This window comes from Acinonyx jubatus, chromosome A2 (genome assembly GCF_027475565.1).
Source record: "Acinonyx jubatus isolate Ajub_Pintada_27869175 chromosome A2, VMU_Ajub_asm_v1.0, whole genome shotgun sequence".
In the NCBI taxonomy this organism is placed as follows: Eukaryota; Metazoa; Chordata; class Mammalia; order Carnivora; family Felidae; genus Acinonyx; species Acinonyx jubatus.
In genome coordinates this window covers 157836545-157856362 of record NC_069383.1, presented here as the reverse complement: position 1 = coordinate 157856362, position 19818 = coordinate 157836545, and the positions used below count along the sequence as shown (strand labels likewise).

General features: G+C 56.5%; 2 protein-coding genes across 4 annotated transcripts; one reads left to right on the top strand and one right to left on the bottom strand.

The window, feature by feature from the left end:
* The first annotated feature begins 4617 nt into the window (after positions 1-4617).
* Positions 4618-10981, top strand: ATG4D (autophagy related 4D cysteine peptidase). The gene is made up of 10 exons (XM_027050492.2): positions 4618-5184; positions 5731-5814; positions 5896-6069; positions 6366-6642; positions 6717-6781; positions 8695-8825; positions 9721-9799; positions 9876-9952; positions 10036-10155; positions 10758-10981. Exons 1-10 carry the CDS (start codon positions 4953-4955, stop codon positions 10938-10940), a joined length of 1422 nt encoding a protein of 473 aa, XP_026906293.1. The 5' UTR covers positions 4618-4952; the 3' UTR covers positions 10941-10981.
* On the bottom strand, positions 10972-19675 carry KRI1 (KRI1 homolog). Of its 3 annotated transcripts, none has more exons than XM_027050488.2 (19): positions 19458-19675; positions 19272-19345; positions 18390-18495; positions 17913-18021; positions 17597-17651; positions 17471-17517; positions 17079-17175; positions 16911-16988; positions 16517-16647; positions 15846-15972; positions 15643-15738; positions 15383-15553; positions 14252-14327; positions 14063-14154; positions 13857-13983; positions 13640-13770; positions 12689-12753; positions 12465-12563; positions 10972-11866 (listed from the first exon to the last, which is right to left on the bottom strand). In XM_027050488.2, the coding sequence occupies exons 1-19, from the start codon at positions 19549-19551 to the stop codon at positions 11527-11529; spliced, it is 2115 nt and encodes a 704-aa protein (XP_026906289.1). In that variant the 5' UTR covers positions 19552-19675; the 3' UTR covers positions 10972-11526. The 3 variants fall into 3 exon arrangements, with proteins under 3 accessions (XP_026906289.1, XP_026906287.1, XP_026906288.1); XM_027050486.2 differs by having other exon boundaries at positions 17471-17520; positions 19458-19672; XM_027050487.2 differs by having other exon boundaries at positions 14063-14151; positions 17471-17520; positions 19458-19666.
* Between the last annotated feature and the right edge of the window lie 143 nt (positions 19676-19818).

The following is a 19818-nucleotide window of genomic DNA, read 5'->3' as shown; positions in this document are numbered from 1 at the left end:
ACGGACTGCGAGATCATGACCTGAGCCAAAGTCGGCCGCTTAACCGACTGAGCCACCCAGGCGCCCCAGATTTTTTTTTATTTTTAAGCAATCTGTATACCCACATGGGGCTCAAACTTACAACCCCAAGATCAAGAGTCTCATGCTCCAATGACTGAGCCCGCCAGGTGCCCCATGTTTGGTCTTTTTTCAGATTCCCCATATAAGGGAGATCATATGCAGTATTTGTTTTTCTTGGTCTGATTTAGTTCACTTAGCATAATGCCCTCAGGGTCTATCCATGTTGTTTCGAAAGGCAGGATTAAGGCTGAGTAATGTTCCATTATTTGTGTAGAAACACCACATTTTTCTTCTCTCTTCAACCACGAAGGGACAGTTAGATTGTTTCCAGGTCTTGACTACTATAAATAATCCCGCAGTGACAGGGAGTGCAGAGATCTCTTCGAGATCTTGTTCGCATTTCCTTTGGATAAATACCCAGAAGTGGGATTGCTGGGTCAGCTGGTAGCTTACGTCTTAATTTTTTGAGGATCCTCAATATTGGTTTCCCGAGCGGCTGCCCCAACTTAACATTCCCACCCACAGTGCGTGAGGGTTCCCTTTTATCTACAACCTCACCAACCCTTGTTACCTTTTTTTTTTTTAATGTTTATTTTTGAGAGAGACAGAAAGAGAGACAGAGACAGAGTGTGAGCAGGGGAGGGGCAGAGAGAGCGAGACACAGAATCTGAGCTGTCAGCACAGAGCCTGATGAGGGGCTCGAACTCATGAACCGCGAGACCGTGACCTGAGCCAAAGTCAGCCACTTAACTGACCGAGCCATCCGAGCGCCCTTTGTTATCCTTTTTATAATAGCCATTATTGTTTTTAATAAGATTTTATACTTTAAGTAATGTCTACACCCAATGTGGGGCTCGAACTCACAGCCCTGAGATCAAGAGTCGCGTGCTCTACTGACTGAGCCAGCCGGGTGCCCCTATAATAGCCATTCTAACAAGTGTGAGGTGATATCTCATTGTGGTTTTGATTTGCGTTTCCCTTACGATTAATGGTGTTGGGTGCATTTTCATGTACCTGTTGGCCATTTGTATGTCTTCTTTGGAAAAATATCTATTGAGATCCTGTGTCCATTTTTATTATTTTTTTTAATGTTTATTTATTATTTTAAGAGAGAGAGTGTGAGCGGGAGAGGGGAAGAGAGAGAGGGAGACACAGAATCCAAAGCAGGCTCCAGGCTCTGAGCTGTCAGCAGAGCCGGACGTGGGGCTTGAACTCACGAGAAACATGAGATCATGACCTGAGCTGGAGTTGGCCGCTTAACCGACTAGCTACCCAGATGCCCCAAGCATCCAACTCTTGATTTTGGCTCAGGTCATGATCTCATGGTTCATCAGATGGAGCCCTGTGTCGGGCTCTACCCTGACAGCACAGCCTGCTTGGGATTCTCTCTTCCAATCTCTCAAGCTCTCTCTCTCTCTCTCTCTCTCTCTCTCTCTCTCTCTGCCCTTCCCCTGCTTGTGATCTGTCTCTCTCTCAAAATAAATAAACTTAAGAAAAATATCTTGGGACACCTGAGTGGCTCAATCGGATGGGTGTCCAACTTCGGCCAAAGTCATGATCTCCTGGTGTGTGAGTTCGAGCCCCACATGCGCTCACTGCTGTCCGCCTGGAGCCTGCTTCGGATCCTCTGTCCCCCTTTCTCTCTGCCCCTCCCCTGCTTGCTCTCTGTCAAAAAATAAACAAAACATTTAAAAAATAACTTGATAAATAGATAGGTTCTTCTAGCTGTTGTGGAGACTAGAGGAGTCAGAATTGGCCTGTGGACACTTGGTGATGGGGGCCAGACGTGGGAGGGCAGTGATGAATAAGAATGACAATAGCGGAGGCCCCTGGGTGGCTCGGTTGGTTGAGTGTCTGACTCTTGATTTCAGCTCTGGTCATGATCCCAGGGCCGCGTGACCCAGCCCTGAGTGCGCTGAGTGTGGAGCCTGCTTGAGATTTCCTCTTTTTCCCCTGCCCTTTCCCTGCTAAAAAAAAAAAAAAAAAAAAGGACAATAGCAACAGTTCACACTGAAGTGGTGGCTGCTGTGAGCCAGTTCTTTTCGTTTTTTTTTTTTTTTAATATTTATTTATTTGGGGGAGACAGAGAGACAGAGTGCAAGCAGGGGAGGGGCAGAGGGAGAGAGAGAATTGGAAGCAGGCTCCAGGCTCCGAGCTGTCAGCACAGAGCCAGACGCGGGGCTCGAACCCACAAAGGGGGTTTCATGACCTGGGCTGAACTCGGATGCTTAAAGGACTGAGCCACCCAGGTGCTCCTGCTGTGAGCCAGTTCCTAGCATTCTGCATATTCATTTCATCCTTCTCCAATACCCTAGGAATTAGGGACTATTACTAGCCCATTTGGCAGATGAGGAAACTGAGGTGTTGAGAGGCGAGGTCACACTGCAGCATCTGCCTAGGTGGCCATGACTATTGTGTTGCTTTGGGAGTATGAGGACAACTGAAGACAGATTATGAAGTGGACTGACGGATCCTGGTAAGGGAGGTGATGGAGGCTGCGGGTGGGGGTGGGGCAAGGGTATGGGAGGAAAAGCCAGTGTGAGTGAAATGCAGGGTCAATTAGGGACACACAGAACCTGGGGAGCCTGAGAGACATTCCAAGGGGCACAGATGTGGAGGCTGGCCCCAGGATGGGGACAGAGACCCAGGCAGGGAGATGATGTGGTGGTACTCATTAGGAAGGGGGATGAGGGCAAGGAATCGAGGGCCACACCATAAAACACCCCCCTCCTCCAAGGAACCGGCTTGGGGGTGGTCAGGCACCAGATCAAACAGAAGGGGGTCACCTGTAGCCCCACAACCCAGCTGTCCCCCACAACAAGTTCTTTCCATTCCACGTTATTTGTTGCACTTTCTGTGTTGTTGAGCCCTGTTGTGTACCAGGCCACATGCTGAGTGTTGAGGGGCCAGCAGTGAACAAGATGGACAGAGACCCATGGCCTTGTGGCACGGTGGGGACAGAAGTCATAAATATACTATATCTATATCTATATCTTTATCTATATCTATATCTATATCTATATCATCAGTGCTATGGGCTGAATGTTTGTGCCCCTCCGCCCAATGCATAGATTGAAACTCTAACCCCCAGTGGGATGGCATTGGGAGGTGGGGCCTTTGGGAGGTGATCAGGGGTTAGATGAGGTCTTGAGGGTGGAGACTCCATGATGGGATTAATACTCTTATACAAACGTAGAAGAGACAAGATCTCTCTCTCTCTCTCTCTCTCTCTCTGTCTCTCTCTCTCTGTCTCTCTGCACAGCACCATGATCTCACATTTCCATCCTCCAGAATCGTGAGAAAGGAATGTTTATTGTTTAAGCCACCCAGTCTGCAGCATTTGTTACAGCAGCCTGAGCTGACTCAGTCAGGTTGTGGTAGCTGCTCTGGAAAAAAATAGAATGGAGAATGGGAAAAGAGCCTAAAGGTGGGCGTGGGGTAGATTTTGAGCACAGTCAGCCTGCTGGGATGACATCTGAATAAATTCCTGAAAGAGGTCCAGGAGGAGCCATGCAGATACCCAGGATGAGAGAACTAGGCGGGCAGGGGGAATGGCAAGAGCAAAGGTCCTGGGGTGGGACTGCACATGTTTGAGAAAGGAGGCAGGTGTGACTGAAGGCAGGTGTAGTTACGGAAGAGGGAAGGGAAAGTCAGGGAGGGGACTGTCTTTTTTCGTGCTGTTTATGTCCCACGCCCTCAGCCAAATCTTCATCGTACTTCCTTCAGCCTGCTGGGGACAGGGCCCTTGGACTGGCCACTAGAGGCCACCCTCCCTGCGGTTCACAGGGTCACTCCACTGTCATCTGCCTTTGAGGTCGCGATCGGGTTTTCCCTGAGCCCTGACTGTGCCTCAAATGTCAAGCTAAAGTGCTTTACACGGATGAACTCAGCTGATCCTCGTAACACTCCTGAGTCAGACGCATTGACATTTTTTTTACAACTTTATTGAGGTATAACTGACATACATCATACCACACACCTTTCAAGTGTTCAATCCGATGAGTTTCACATCCTGAAAACCAGCACCGGGATCAAGATACTAAACACATCCACCACCTCAAGAAGTATATTCTGGCCCTTTTTGGTCCCTCCCTCTAGCCTCTCGCCACCCAACCCCAGACCCCAGACACCCCGAAACTGATCTGCTTTCGGCTACTAGAGATGAAGTTGCATTTTCTGGAGTTTTATATACATGGGACCAGAGAGTATATATCTTCTTTTTTTATCTGGCTTCTCTCCCTCCGCAGGATTATCACGAAGATTCGCCAATGTTGTGTGTATTTGAGGCCCTCTTTTGCTCCTAAGGAAACTGAGGCACACAGAGGTGTAGTTTGGGGGAGTGAGGAGGAGGCGCACACGGGTTTGGCCCCATAGCAAGGCGGGTCTCGGATGCGCAGGCCGCGGAGGGGCGCTCTGGCGGGTGGGACGCGGGCAGGTGCACACACGCGCGGCGGCCGCGCCTGGACCGCCTTTCCCGGCGCGCCGTCGGGGGCGGGGCCGGGGCGGGCCCGGGGCGGGGCCGGGGCGGGCCCGGGGCGGGGCTTCCCGACTCTGGAGCCTCCGATAAGGGCCTGCGGGGGGCTCGGACGCGCCTGGGCGCTGCGATAGGGTGGCGGGGCGTGCTAGTGGGGCGCCGCGGGGAGGCGCCGCGGCCCGAGGTCCCGGTGCGGCCACCCGGAACCGGGGCCGGGCGGGGCGGGGCGTCCGGCCGTGTCGCGCCCGCCCGGCTCCCGGGGCCAGGGCCGCTAAAATGGCGGCGGCGGCGGCGGAGGTGACAGCGTCCCGCGCCGGGCCCGGGGGCCTGGTCGCCGCGTCGGGGGCCGACTAGCGCCTTCCTGGGCGCCGCGGCCCGGCCCCCACCTGGGCCCTCCGTCCGCCCTCCCGGCGCGCCCATGAACTCCGTGTCGCCGGCCGCCGCGCAATACCGGAGCGGGAGCCCGGAGGACGCGCGCCGCCCCGAGGGCCGCAGGCCGCGGGGCCCCCGAGTCCCGGACCCCAACGGCCTGGGGCCCTCTGGAGCCAGCGGCCCGGCTCTTGGCTCGCCCGGGACCGCCCCTGGGGAGCCGGACGAGGTGGACAAGTTTAAGGCGAAGTTCCTGACGGCCTGGAACAACGTCAAGTACGGTGAGGAGGGGGCGGGCCCGGGGGTTGTGTTCTGAGACAGGAGCCAGCCGGGGGTTGGGCTTGGCGGGGGAGGGGGGGGTGCTCGAGGTCGGTGGGAGTCCAGGAGAACCAGAAGCTGGCCCTCCGAGTGTTCCACCCTTTGCTCGCCTCTTGTGAGTCACCTGTGGGTCCCCCGCCCTGTCCTGTCCTGCCCTGCCCCGGGCGGACCTGCAGCAGGTCCAAAAGGAATGTGTTTTCAAGTCTCCATTCCCGTGTGACCTTGGGCAAGGTTTCTTTGCTCTGCTATGCCTTCATTTTTCCCCTCTGTAAAACGGATACAATAATCAGAACTGCTTTATTCGTCCCGAATTAATGGCAAACACTCACGTGGCCGTTACTACGGTCCCTGCCTCCCTCCGAGAGGAGTGTGGCATGGATTTCCCCGTGCCAGCCCTGAGATAGGACCTAGGATGGTCTCCGTTTCACAGACCGGGGAGTAGAAGCGCTGTTGCTGTGAAGCAGGTGCTTCAAGTCGCTGGGTGCTGCCCCACCCACGTCTCCCCCCAGGCTGGGCAGTCAAAAGCCGGACCAGCTTTAGCAAGATCTCCAGCGTCCACCTCTGTGGCCGCCGCTACCGCTTCGAGAGCGAGGGTGAGCTGGTGGCCCCGGTCCGCGGTTGAGGGAGGCCCCCAAGGCTGTTCCTGACGGCAGCTGACAAGCCTGCTCTCGCAGGTGACATCCAGCGTTTCCAGCGGGATTTCATGTCCCGCCTGTGGCTCACCTACCGCCGGGACTTCCCGCCCCTCGCTGGAGGCTGCCTGACCTCGGACTGTGGCTGGGGATGCATGCTTCGCAGCGGGCAGATGATGCTGGCCCAGGGCCTGCTGCTGCACTTCCTGCCCAGAGGTGAGTGGGGGAAGGGAAGGGCCCCCTCAGAGTGCAGCGCCAAGGGCACAGGGCGGCACAGGGCAGCGGTGTTGGGCTTGTTTGTAAACAAGTTTACAGTTAAGTTAGATTGTGTGCCGAGTAAGTTTTGAGGGGGGTGTGAGAGTTTATCAAATAAGTTGCAGGAATGGGAAAATTGTTGGGAAACGTGGCGTCTCGGGAGCCTTAGAATTGTACGTAAAGCATGAGCTGATGGGAAGCTTGCCCCCCTCTGGCCCCCACTGGCCCCGTCTGACTGTGTACTCCATCCCCACCAGACTGGACGTGGTCCGAGGCCTCAGGCCTGGGCCCCTCTGAGCCATCAGGGTTGGCCTCTCCCAACCGTTACCGCGGGCCTGCACGCTGGATGCCCCCCCGCTGGGCCCAGGGCACCCCCGAGCTGGAGCAGGAACGTCGGCACCGGCAGATAGTGTCCTGGTTCGCCGACCACCCCCAGGCCCCCTTTGGTCTACACCGGCTGGTGGAGCTTGGGCAGAGCTCAGGCAAGAAGGCGGGTGACTGGTATGGGCCATCTCTGGTGGCACACATACTCAGGTGAGGGCCGCTGCAGGGGACACGGGAACCACTGGGTTTCCCCCAGGAACTCAGGCCTTCCCTCTCACCCCCAGGAAAGCTGTGGAGAGCTGCTCAGAGGTCACCCGCCTGGTGGTGTATGTTTCTCAGGACTGCACAGGTAAGAGACCGGAAACCACGGTCACAGAGTTCTCACCCTGAGCCAGTCGCTAGGACTTAACCTGCCTCAGAGGCTGAAACCAGTTCTGGGGCAGAGGGACCCTTGGAAAGGATTCAAGGCCCACACAGTGGAAGGTCTTCAGGATCCCTCCACTCCCTCTGAAACCAGGAGAGGAAACTTTAGGGGCTTCTCTACAAGTGATAGAATAAAGGACATAAGGACTTCCCTCCATCAGGTCCAATTTACTCCTACTCTGTAAATAATTCTTAAAGAATTATTTTTTTTAATTAATTTTTTAATGTTTATTTATTTTTGAGAGACAGAGTGCAAGTGGGAGAGGGGCAGAGAGAGAGGCAGACACAGAATCTGAGCAGGCTCCAGGCTCTGAGCTGTCAGCACACAGCCTGACGTGGGGCTCTAACTCACCAATCTGACCTGAGCTGAAGTTAGCCACTTAATTGACTGAGCCGCCCAGGCGCCCTCCTCCAAATCAGTTTAGATAGGGTTTTTATTAATTGGAGCCTCAGTGGATTGGTATCAGGGAATCTACAAAACCTATACGTTTTTATGCAGAATTGTAGAGATTTGGGCAACGTTTGATTTTCACGGACAACCCCGATCTTACTCTGTTTGGGCTGTTATAACAGAAGTGCCACAGACTATAGAGGCTTCTAAATAACGGGAATTTATTTTCATAGTTCTGGGGGCTGGGAAGTCCAAGATCAGGACATCAGCAGATTCAGTGTCTGGTGGGCACCCACTTCCTGGTTCATTTTGCTGTGTCCACATGGTGGAAGGGGCTCTCTCAGGTCTTTTTTTATAAAGACACTAATCCCATTCATGAGGATTCCACCTTCATGACCTAGTCGCCTCCCAAAGGCCCCACCTCTTAATACCACCGCCTTAGGGATTAGAATTTCTTCTCCGTCTTTGTCTTCTTCTTCTTTTTTTTAATGTTTATTTTATTTTTTAAGAGAGAGAGACAGAGCGCAAGCAGGGGAGGGGCAGAGAGAGAGGGAGACACAGAATCGGAAGCAGGCTCCAGGCTCTGAGCTGACAGCACAAAGCCCGATGCGGGGCTCAAACCCACGAGCCGTAAGATCATGACCCGGGTTGAAGTCAGATGCTTAACCCACTGAGCCACCCAGGCACCCCCCCCAACTTTTTTTAATGTTTATTTTTGACAGAGAATGCGTGTGTGTGTGCGAGTGGGGGAGGGGCAGAGAGACTAGAGAGAGAATCCCAAGCAGGCTCACCGTGTCAGCACGGAACCTGATGCATGACTCTATCCCATGACTGCAAGATCATGACCCGAGCTGAAATCAAGAGCTGGACGCTCAACCGACTGAGCCACCCAGGTGCTCTGGGGATTAGAATTTCAACATCTGAATTTTGGAGGGGGGAGACACAAGCATTCAGACCACAGCAGCTGCGTTTCCAGAAGGGTCGAATCCACTTTTCTGGGAGCCAGGCAGGGGCTTACTTAGCAGTAAGGGAGGAAGTGGGAGAATGGGGGCCAGCGGATTGGACTCGAGGAGGAGGGACACACAGGGACATTCAGCTGAGGGGCAGTCTGCTCGGTGTTGCCATTTCCATTTGGGCAAACCCATGCTCTGAGTAAGTAAAGACTAACCAGGCCTGGAACTGGGGAGGTGCTCTGCCTCCTCCTGGTTTTCTGTTCTTCATCGAAACCTCAGGGCCTCAATTGCCCTGTCTGTAAATGGGGATGTTGACACCTACCTGGAGGCCCTGGGATTGTCTGGGGGAATTTGGGGTGGGTGGGGCGCCAGAAAGACATCCTTTTCTGCCGGTGATGGGAGTAGGACCCTGAGAGGCCGCATAGGCTTCGGGAGGGCCGCACTCTGAGGCTTGAAGGGTGGGCGAGAACGTGACTTGCCGCACCGTCCTTCCAGTGTACAAGGCAGATGTGGCACGCCTGGTGGCCAGGCCGGACCCCACAGCTGAGTGGAAGTCTGTGGTCATCTTGGTGCCGGTGCGGCTGGGTGGCGAGACGCTCAACCCTGTGTATGTGCCCTGCGTGAAGGTAGGTTCCACCGAGCCTCCCCTGGGAACTGCCCTGGCTTCGTTAGCTCGGCTTGGGTGTTTCTGCTTCCCCCATCTCTATCTGTTGCTTCAGTGGTTGCGAGCACCTACTATGTGCCGAGCATCGTCCCAGCTGCTGGGGACTTGGAGGCCAACAGGCAAACGTTCGTGCCCTCTGGGAGTGGGGAAGGTCAGACAGTGGATCTGAAACCACACTGACAGCTGTGGCATTACGCCGTTATTTATTCTAGATTCTAGAGGGACTAAAACTAACACTGAAGGGTAGACGGGGGTGGCTGCAGCCTAGGAAAGCCCCTCTCCAGCCAGGGCAGGAGAGGAGGCAGAGGCGTGCTCTAGGCAAAAGGAATGGCAAGGCCGGAAAAACCCTGGTGTTTTCACTCAGAATGAAGGCCAGAATTGTCCCTACAGTCTGCAAGGCTTTGCACTGTGTCCCTGTTCCTTGACCTCATCTGCCCCCACTCTCCTTCTCAGTTCACTCTGCCCCAACCACACAGGCCTTCCCCACTGTTCTCAGAACACACCTGCCTCAGGGCCTTTGCACTCACGTCCATCTGCTTGGAGTGCTCTTTGTGTAGAGATACACTCCTAACTCCCTCTCTTACTTCATTCAGGTCTTTGCTGAAACGGCATCTTTTAGTGAGGCCGTTCTGATTCCCCTTATTTCAAATTGCAAAGCCCTCTTTCATCCTTTATTCTCCCAGTGTTACTGCCCACTGAGGCGACAGAACTTACTCATCTTGTTCCTTGTTCGTCTCCTACAGTAGAAGGTCTGCTCCATGAGAACAGGCTGGGGCTTTTGCTAAGTGTTTCTCAAGGGACTGTCTCTGACAGCACCTGCCCAAAGCACACTCCTCCACCCCCTTTCCTCCCTGCAGGAGCTCCTGCGTTCAGAGCTGTGCCTGGGCATCATGGGGGGCAAACCACGGCATTCACTGTACTTCATCGGCTACCAGGGTAGGCCCACCCCTTCCCACTCCATCCTGCCCCACCTTACCCCTCCCCAGCCCCTCTCATGCCTCCACCCTTGCAGATGACTTCCTGCTCTACCTGGACCCCCACTACTGCCAGCCCACTGTGGATGTCAGTCAGGCTGACTTCCCCCTGGAGGTGAGGAGGCTGGGATCCCTGGGGTGGGGCTGGGGAACGTGGAGGGAGCCGGGGCCCTAAGCTTCCCACGTCTTATGCCCCAGTCCTTCCACTGCACCTCACCCCGAAAGATGGCCTTTGCCAAGATGGACCCAAGCTGTACGGTGGGGTTCTATGCTGGAGACCGGAAGGAGTTTGAGACGCTCTGCTCAGAGCTGACCAGGGTGAGCGAGGAGGGGAGGGTGGGGGGCAAGGGGCAAGGAGGGAGTGGAAGAGGAACAGAGATCTTGAGTCCAGCAGACACGGGCGGGGCAGGGGGTGCTGCTTGCAGGCTGTGTTGTCAAGATTGTTATCCTGTCCCCAAGCTACTAACGCCCAGCTATGACCAATTAGACAAAAGAAGGGCATAAAAAGTGAGGAGCATTGTTGCTTGAGCTGCCCCCGTGAGCTCAAGTGGTGGGGCCTCTCCCCATCCCCTGGCTCTACAGCCCCATCAGGGCTTTACCCTTATAATAGTGTCAAAAGGTAGCCACCAGCCTTCCTGGGCACCCACCTCCCAGTTCAGTGGAAAGGAAGCCTCACTTTCCCAGCAGATGCAGCAAAAATCGCAGGGTTACTGTTCATTGGTTACACTGGGCCATATATCCATCACTGGGCCAATCACTAGGGCCAGGGAATGGATGGTGCTGATTGGCTGGCCTGGGTCATTGCCCGGAGGGATGGGAGCTGAGCTCAGGAAGCACCTGATAAATATACCTATTGGGATAATTATAGGATAATTAACATGGTTTGGAGCTAAGCCACTCTCTCTCTCTCTTCCCTCCAGGTCCTCAGTTGCTCCTCAGCCACAGAGCGGTACCCCATGTTCACCCTGGCCGAGGGCCATGCTCAGGACCACAGCCTGGATGACCTCTGCTCCCAGCTCTCCCAGCCGACGCTGCGGCTCCCTCGCACGGGGCGGCTCCTCAAGGCCAAACGCCCAAGTTCTGACGACTTTGTGTTTTTATGACGGGTGGGGTTGGGGGAGAAGATGTGCACTATTTATTTTTTTATTTATGTCATGCTGGGTGTGGGAGCTTGACATCGGGAGGTGATGGGTCTTCCCCTTCTCACTCCCTTGACAAGCGCAGCTGAGACCAGTCCAGGAAAGCTCTGAACTGGGGCCATTCAGACAATGGGCCTCCCGCCAGCTGGGCCCTCCTCACAGGGCAGGGAGGGAGAGCTTCCGGACACCCACTCAGGGCCTGACTCAAGTACTGTAGTTTGCACTGGACCACCCATGCCCCTCACTGGTCCCAAAGCCCCTACCCTGCTAAGGACGGGGGGGGGGGGGGGGGGTAGGGGAGGGGGGGAACTGTGGCCACTGGGGGCTAATAAAGCCGTTTAATTTGACTGTGGCTATGGCTGGGCCCAGCATTTAAGGGATGGGGTCCAAGGGGTCCAAGGCGTGTCTCAAGGTGAGATGCTGGGGGAAGCGTGTTAGGTAGGCCTCACTTCCACAACTTCTTCGGCCACAGGCAGACACCAGGGTCTACACAGTCCCCAAGCTTGATTGGAGGGGAGGAACCCCAGGGCCCCTGCCTGCTCCCCGGAGCTCAGGGGCCGCTCTTGGGACCCTGTTGCTTCCTCCGCTGCCAGCCCAGCTGCCGGAAGTGCAGCCGTTTGGGGTTGAGGCCAAAGGCCTGCAGTCTCTGGCGGCTAAACTCACGGCCACCCAGGGTCACGGTGGGGCCCAGGAGACGCGCCTTCTTGCCCCTCCTCCGCCTGTGGGGGACTGGCTTCTGGGTGGGAGACACAGGACCCGCCTCTTCCTGTGCTGGGGGGCTCCCAGGCTGGGGCTGCTGCCCACAGGCCCCATCAGGTGCTAGCAGCTGCCCTGGAGGGTCGGCTTTGTCTCTCTGTGGCTTCCCTGTGGCTTCCGTGAGTGTCTCCATCCTGAGGAGAAAAGCAGGGGCTCAGCCCAAGCCTGGCAGGCCTGTTCCTGAGCACACATCTCCCGTTTTACAGATGAGGAAAGGAGAGGTTCAGAGAAGCAAGGCAGCAAATCAGAGGCCTGCCTCAGATTCAAACCCAAGTCTGACACCAAAACTAGGGCTTTTCTACTGAAGTTGGAGGCTGGATTGTATTGCTGATAATTCTGGTACCTGGGCTTATTTCAGCTTTAAATCAACTCTGTGAGGTCCTATCACCCCTGCTTTATAGATCAGGAAATAACGGTCTTAATACTACCACTACCTACATAGCACTTACTCTGTTTTAAACGCTTCAAATGAATGAATTCACTTAATCCTCAAAAACCCAATAAGAAATGAGCCATGTTTACCCCCATTTTAAAAATGAGGAAACAGGCCCAGAAAAGGCAAGTGCCTTGCCCAAGGTCACAGAGCTGTGGCCCAGTCAGAATTTGAACCCAGGTATCAGAGAAAGGAAGCCCCATTCCCAGGGCCATGCAGCAAAATGGCTGACGGAGCAAGACTCGAACCCAGGCCCAGCTGGCTCCTGAGCCCGCCCTCCTCCAGCCAGTGACACTCACCCCTCTGGGCAAAGTGACTTGAAGATCTGCCTCTTCTTCCAGGAGTTCTGGGCCTTCTGGCTGTATGCCCTCTTGTCCTGCAACTCCTCTTGCTCTGACCTGCGGATGCCCAGCAGACAGGCCTATTGCCCGACGCTCTGGGAGGGACCCGTGCCTGCTCACCTGCCTGCCCGCCGCCCCCTCCCCCCCCCCCCAGGACACCCGGCCCAGCCCCGACCTGTCACCTGTACATGCAGGTCTTCTTCAGGGAGCACCACCGGTTCAGCTCTTTGTCATCAGCAGCGAGGATCTACACAGGGAGGGAGGGTGGGGTCCTGCTGTTTGAGCCCTGGTCGGGGGGTGTAGGCGGCCTGGCTCTCTCGGAGCCTTAGCCACCTCACTGTTCAAAGCAGGGTAACGCTCCTCCCAAGTTCAGCAGGATGTCACCATAGCGGGAGAGGACTGATTTCTGCGGAGGCCACCAGAGGTCTTTGGCAGGGGACATCAGATGGGGAAACTGAGGCCCATCAAGGAGATCCTTGCCGTAGTCACACGGCCACAGAGTGGCTGACTTAAGATCCCAGTTTGGGGGTCCAGGGGTCCCAGCAGCCTCAGAACAGGGCAAGGGTCTCTGCTAATGACTGGGTGTGCAAATTATAGATGAGGCCCAGCCTCCCAGCTCCAGGCCTCGGTTTCCTCATCTACAAGGTGGGCAAGCCCCTTAGAAACTATTCAGATTGAGTAAATGCAGATGGTATGAGCTCCATAAACGTTGGCTTTGCGGGCCATGCACAGTCAAGCACCCACAGCCACATGGCTGAGGGACAAATGCCATTCCGAGAGCCACACACGTTCATTTCACCTCCGTAGCCACAAGGTGGGGCTGTTATTAGGCCCGTTTTAAGTGGGGAAACTGAGGCACGGCGTTCTAGGTCACGCAGCTGGTGAGTGACCAAAGCAAGATTTGAATCCAGGCCATCTGTTTCCAGGGCCACCCAACTGCAGACATACGGTGACAGAATGGAAAGTACTATTTACAGGGGTGTCTGTGGGCACAGCCGCTGGAGGCAGGTGACATTACTCGTGTTGTTAGCGCTAACACGCCTCTTGTTTTCAAGGTGAGGGAGCAGGGGTGTTGCAACCTCTGCGGGGTCCACACTCCCTCTTGCCCCCGGGGCACCCCTCTGGGGCCTCACCTCCTCGGTGCTCAGCCCGAAGTCGCAGGGAACCACGGTGCGGTACTTAAAGCGACAGGGCAGATCATCAATGATGTCCTCGTAGTCCAACCGGTAATACTCATCCAGGTACTCCTCGAACGTCTTGTCTCCTGTGAGGGGAGGGAGCCAGGCTGCCAGGGTGTGCCGGGCCCCGCGGAGCCCCTGCCCGCCCCCCCGCCAGCAGCCCGGGCCTCACCAGGGTTGAACACGGGCTTTTCCTGCCCCACCGCCGTGGCGAAGGGCGACTTGCGCTTCTTCTTGCCTGTCAAGGGGGCCTCGCGCCGCTTTTTCCGCGGCTGGCTGGGGTCGTAGTCAGCATCCATCTGCCAAGATGCAAAAGTCAGGCCAGCCCCCGGGGGGAGCCCACACACCCCCAGGTCCCCCTCCACCCTGGGCACCTACATTGAAGTCGGGGTCCTCGCAGTGCGGTTCCTGCTGGCTCCAAGCTCCACCCTGCTCGGGCCCAGCCCACGTGTCCCAGTTCCAGTCATCTGCTTCCAAAGGAGACAGGGTAGGGGGGGGTCAGGGTGGGACTTTGGACTTGAGACCCAGCCACTCCCCCAGCTGGTGCCCCCCCCGCCATGACCTCACCTTCAAGCCCTTCCTCTTCCTCAAATTGCGGCTTCTCCTCCTCCGTGGTGCCATAGTACTCGTCCCCAAAACATCTCTGTGGGGTCAGAGCCAGGAGGGATCAGTAAGGCCTCTCCCCCCAGACAGTTTCATTCCTGCACCTTACATGGCTCCCAGCACCCTCAAGGCCTAGCTGCTGCCTGTGTGCCCAGGCCCCTCCAGGCCCCAATCCCCCTGATTCTGTTCCAACGAGCCGCGGTTCTTTCCCTCCCACAGGCCTTTGCGCCTGCATTACCCCCTCTCCGGCTGCCTAACTGCTGCTCAGGCCTCCGGTCTCCGCTGCCTGCCTTCAACCCGCTCACCACCACACCTGCCAAAGCCGATCAGGGACTCCCTGAATACCCCACCTCCCCCTGCATACCGCCCATCACCACTCTGATCCCTGGGGACACTCACTGTACAGTTAAGTGCCTGCCATCAGACTGGGAGCTCTGGGAGAGCAGCGACCACTATGTCGCCTGATGCTCAGTGACCATCAGACTGGCTCTCGCCGTTACATGAGCTCCGAGGCCGTTGGGCCCTTGCTGGAACCCCAGTACCCAGTGGGCACCTGGCAAAGGCAGGCATTGCTTACGGTGTCACTTATTAAGCCCCTACTGTATGCCCAATGCTGGGCTGCATCTTGCTGCATTCTCACAAACACCCCAAGAGACAGAAACTACCTCCATTCTACTGAGGAAACTGAAGCCTACGTGTCCTCAGTCTCCTTCCCTGGCCTCCGAGGCTTGGTCGGGGGCCTCTTTGGGGCTCCCGGGGTCCCCGCTGCTTTCCTCATGAGGCCCTATCGCCTGTTTCCATGGCCTGACAGACACTATGTCCCCTCTAACCCAACAATAAACATCAATGGCAACAAGACGAAAGGAAACACAGCTACCCCGTTCCTTGAGCATTACCAGTGTTTACACGTACTCCTCTTAGGCTGTCGTTACAACAGCCCTGAGGTAGACGGTATGGCTGAGCTCACTTTGCAGACAGGGACACGCTCAGAGAGATCGAGTCACTTCTCAGAGGTCACACAGCCGGGAAACAACCACTGATTCCAGAGCCCTGTCCCAAGCACTGCGTGGCGGGGGTGGGGTGCAGGGGCCGCACCTGCATGAGCTGGTCATGCTGGGTAGGATCAAAGTCGTCCTCCAGGTCCTTCTCCTCGAAGCCCAGTGTCTCATTGCCTGTGACCTGCCGCAGCCTCTCCAGCTTGGCCAGGATCTCCTTCCTCTTCAGGTTCTTCAGCTGCTTGAGCTCCTCCTGCTTCTTCGCTTTCTCCTGCGGGTGACAGGCCAGGGAGAGAGGGAGGGCGTGGGCTCTCCCCGCAGGGCTGGCAGCCCTGCCCAGCCTGACAGCCCCACACTCACCCTCTTCTTTCGCTCCCTCGTCTCCTCTCTCCGCTCCTTCCTGCGCTCGTCCTTGCGGCGCACAGAGGACGCGATGCTTCGAGGGTAGGTCTTGACCTGTGGGCAGCAAGGGAGCCCAGAAAGGGCCACAGAGATGATTCTGGGCTCTCCCGGCCTGGGCCCCAAGGTCCGGGTCCTGCTCGGCGCCCGCCCTGGCCACGCACCAAGGCCGAGTCCGGCTCCTCGAAGCGGAAGTTGTACTTGTGCTCAAAGTCCTCCTGCTTCTTCAGAAACAGCTCCCCCTCATCCGAGGAATCCTCCACGGCCAGCTGGACGGGGAGGCTGGGGCCCCTGAGGGACGAGATGGGGCAGGGCTGGGGGTCAGCCGAGCCCCTGCACTCCTGTGTACTAGCTGTGTGAACTCATTGCCTTCTCCTAAGAATACTACTTTTGGGGCACCAGCGTGGTTTGGTTGGTTAAGCGTCCGACTCTTGATTTCGGCTCAGGTCATGATCTTACGGTTCGTGAGTTCGAGCCCCACATTGGGCTCTGTGCTGACAGCACAGAACCGGCTTAGGAACCTCTCTCAATCCCTCTGTCTGCCTCTCTGCTGCCTGTGTGCACACTCTCTCCCTCTCCCTCTCCTCTCTCAAAATAAATAAACCAACTTAAAAAAAGATCCCTACTTTCGAGGCACCCCCATTTGACAGATGGGGAACCCGGGGACAATGTCTAACAACAAGGCCACCTAGCTCCAGACCCCATGCCCCTCGCCCCACCGCTCTTCCTCACAGAACAAGACCTCTGCTACCATCTGTGCAAAAAAGTAAACAGCCGGTGCCCTTTGCTTTCTGGCTGGCTTGGCTCCAGGCCCCTGGGGGACATGGTTACTCACGCTTCCTCCTCCTCCTCTTCTTCCTCCTCGCCCTCCTCCTCCTCCTCATAGTGTTTGTTAAGAATATAATCTCGCAGGAACCGCTCGCCTTCATCTAGCTCTGGGTCGTTCCAATATTCTTTGAGGTGGGTCTGAGGGGGGGTGGGGGGCAGACAGGACACAGGTCAGGGACTTGTGGGCCGGGAAGGAGGTAGGCATGGACACCATGTAGATTTAAGTAACTGACACTTCACGGCCAGCCTGTAAACTCGAGGGGATAATCCCCATTTTATAGAAATAGAAACTGGTGCCCAGAGAGGGGCACACCCCACCTTCAGACTAGGTCCTCTTGACTACTCCCTCAAGGATTCGTTTCCAGAAAAAGGCTGGAAACGGTATAGACACGAGAACTCACCAGTTCTTGCAGGGTATCAGTGTTGTGAATCTCCTTCTGCCCCTTCAGCCACTCCACGTAGTCCGCATCCTCCTGGGCCTGAGGGTAGGCCAGCACGGAGGGTCTGGGGACCCCTTCCTGTCAGCAGCACCCCCCCACACCTCGGTCCATCCAGGCCCCAGCACTTACCTTCTCCTCCCTGGTTTTAGCGCGTTTCTGCAGCAACCCGGAGCCACCCTCCCCGGCACTGTCCTCACTCTCGCTGTCTTCCACAAAAGCCCGGAAGCTGCCCACGTGAGAGAATAAGCCTCAGGATATGCAGGCTGGTCTCTGCCCACAGTCCCAGCATTAACCCCATTTACGGAGTCCTGAGCCCTCCACAACAAGCTCAGAGCAGTACTGTGACCCAGGGAGCATCGTCAACCCCATTTAACAGATGGAGAAATGGAGGCACGGAAAGACTAAGTGACGTGCCCAAGGGCACACAGCCATGAAGTACCACAGCTGGATTTGAACCCAGGCCTGTCCGATCCTGTGGCCTCAGTCCTATCCATTTGGCCACTCAATCTGCCCAGGCTCACCTTTCCTTGAGCTGTTTCTGCTCTTCTGCGTAACTTTTTGACGAGATCTGCTGCAGAGAGAGTGACACAGGCCTCAGGCCCAGCCCCAAGCCCCTCAGCCCCCGACCAGGCCTCCACCCCACCTACCTGGAATCTCTGATTGGAGGTCTCCTCATCTGAATTTTCCTCATCGATATATTTGCTGCGGCAAGGAAGAATGGGGCTTTCAGAACAGACTCCCCATGGCTCGTCTGTCCCTATGGGGCGGGCAGCTGTTAGAGCAGCAGTTGGGGGGCAGTGGGGTACAGGTGAGTCACTGACGATGCTGTTCTCTGGGGTTCCCTCAATCCTGGCGAGTCTCCGCCAGCTTCTTTCCACCCTTGCTTCTAAGACTCCCATGTGCCTGTCTGCCTGCCCTGGGAAGACTGTGGGGGGACGGTGGGGAGTCAAGGTCTCTCCTCACCCTTCTTTCTCCAAGATAACCTTCCTTTCGTAGTCCTTCAGGTACATGGGCCGCATCTTCTTTTGCTTCTCCTTGGCTGCTGGCGCTTCCTCACTCTCCGAGGAGGATACTATCGGGTTGCCAGAGACATCTGCCATCACTCACAGCCCCCTTCCTTTCCCAGGCAGAGAATCTCACAGGCCTTGGGCCAGGACACCCCCAAGGTTTCAAATCCCCGAGCCACCAGTTCCCAGCTGTGAGACAGGTATCACACTTATACTACATCAGTAGGAGCTGGCTACGCTCATTCAGTGAGTAATTCATGCTCTGAACAGTGCTAAGCACACAGTTGTTATTAACAGCAAGTAATAACCTAAAACACTCTGCTATGCACTGTAGACCTAGAACATATAACATATAAGGAAGGGTTCATTAAGTAGTCACAAAAGCCAGTAAGGCAGTGGGGAGCCTGGGCCGTAGGGATGAGCAGCCCCAGACCTGTTCTCTGATAGAAGGTGGCATCTTTCTGGTAAATGCGGGGGTCCTTCTTCTTCAACAGGGAGAGAGTCCTGTAAAAGTCACGTTCTTGCTGGGGATCAAATTCCTAAGGCATGAAAAGGATCAGGAACAGACTTCAGAAAGGAGATGGGGAGAGCCTTGGTGGAGGCTAGGGGACACTAAGTAAGAGGGGCAGGTGGGCTGTGAGCCTGTGGAAATTAGGGTGGAGGGAGGGGTATACATTAGGAGGCTGGAGAAGGGATCCAGCTGGACAGAGGCAGGTAGGGGGCTCCAGGGTGGGTATGAGGGGAGGTCGGAAGACAGCAAAGAGGTGGAGGAGGAAGAGGGCGCCTTTTGGGGGTGGGCAGGGGCAGGCCACACAGGTACAGGATCTGAAACAGGGGAAGGGGGCGGGCAAGGGGAGGATACTTCCTGAGGACAAAGGATTGACAGCGGGGCAGGTGAGCAGAGAGGGCGCATGTGTGGGACAGCAAGCAGGGGCTGGGTTGCACAGCGAGGCCCCGAAGATCAGGGCTGATGTGAGAGGCCGAGCGTCCCATGTGGCAAAGAGATGTCCCACTTCGGGGACTGACAAATGGTTAAATTCTTGGGGATGAGGAAATGGACACAGCCGTCGCTCCTCACATCAGGATGGGCAGGTGGATCGTGCGTAGCGAGAAAGAGGAAGTAGGGGGGCATTGGGCCACCCCGTGGGGATGGGGAGGGCGCTGTGTGTCGTCCATGGGATTAGAAAAAGGAGGTTGGACGCTCCCGTAGGGTGGAAGGGGGCTGGAGACTAGCCACCCTCTGCATATCAGGATAGGGGTGCGGTGGGGAGCTTGGATCTTCCCGAAAGTACGGGGCCGAAGTGAGAAAGCTCACCACGCGCTCGTCGCCAGAGTCGGACTCAGAGCTGGAGTCGCCGCCGCTGTCTCGGTCCCCGTAGCGATCTTTAACTGCGGGGCAGATGAGAGCCCCTCACAGATCAGCTTGGAAGACCAGATCAATCCCCGCTTCCCGACGACCCTGTCCGCGCCGCCGCCCTGCGCGCATGCGCCCCGCACTCACGCCGCTGCAGCTCCTCGCGCTCCCGGTAGCGGCCGTACCGCGCGGCAAACGCCGCGTTTACCCGAAGGGGTGACGACCCGCACGGTTCCGGCATGGCGGCTCTGCGACCCACTGCGCACGCGTGTGGCGAGTGTCCCAAGGGGGTGGGGCTACCCTCAGCCCCAGCCTCGGCAGGCCCTAAAGGAGGCGGAGCCTCGCAGGCCGCCCCTAATCCCTCCCCCAGTCTTTCCGGGATCCCTTACGCCACCCGACCGCAGTCCCCGCCCGCGGGTCACGCCTCTGTGGGTCAGACTACAGCCATCGCCCCCCCCCCCCCCACCACTCCGGGGCTCCCGGCACCCAGCTGACATCTGGGGGCCCT

What these genes read in the sequence shown, in the direction of transcription:
- KRI1 (XM_027050486.2), bottom strand. Translation starts at nt 19,551, where the DNA reads ATGCCGGAACCGTGCGGGTCGTCACCCCTTCGGGTAAACGCGGCGTTT. An exon ending in AGGAGCCGGACTCGGCCTTG is followed by an intron (nt 15,739 to 15,845) that starts GTGCGTGGCCAG and finishes TGCTGCCCACAG; the next exon opens with GTCAAGACCTACCCTCGAAG. An exon ending in AAAGCCCGTGTTCAACCCTG is followed by an intron (nt 13,771 to 13,856) that starts GTGAGGCCCGGG and finishes CTCCCCTCACAG; the next exon opens with GAGACAAGACGTTCGAGGAG.
- ATG4D (XM_027050492.2), top strand. Translation starts at nt 4,953, where the DNA reads ATGAACTCCGTGTCGCCGGCCGCCGCGCAATACCGGAGCGGGAGCCCG. An exon ending in GCTGCACTTCCTGCCCAGAG is followed by an intron (nt 6,070 to 6,365) that starts GTGAGTGGGGGA and finishes CATCCCCACCAG; the next exon opens with ACTGGACGTGGTCCGAGGCC. An exon ending in TCTGCTCAGAGCTGACCAGG is followed by an intron (nt 10,156 to 10,757) that starts GTGAGCGAGGAG and finishes TCTTCCCTCCAG; the next exon opens with GTCCTCAGTTGCTCCTCAGC.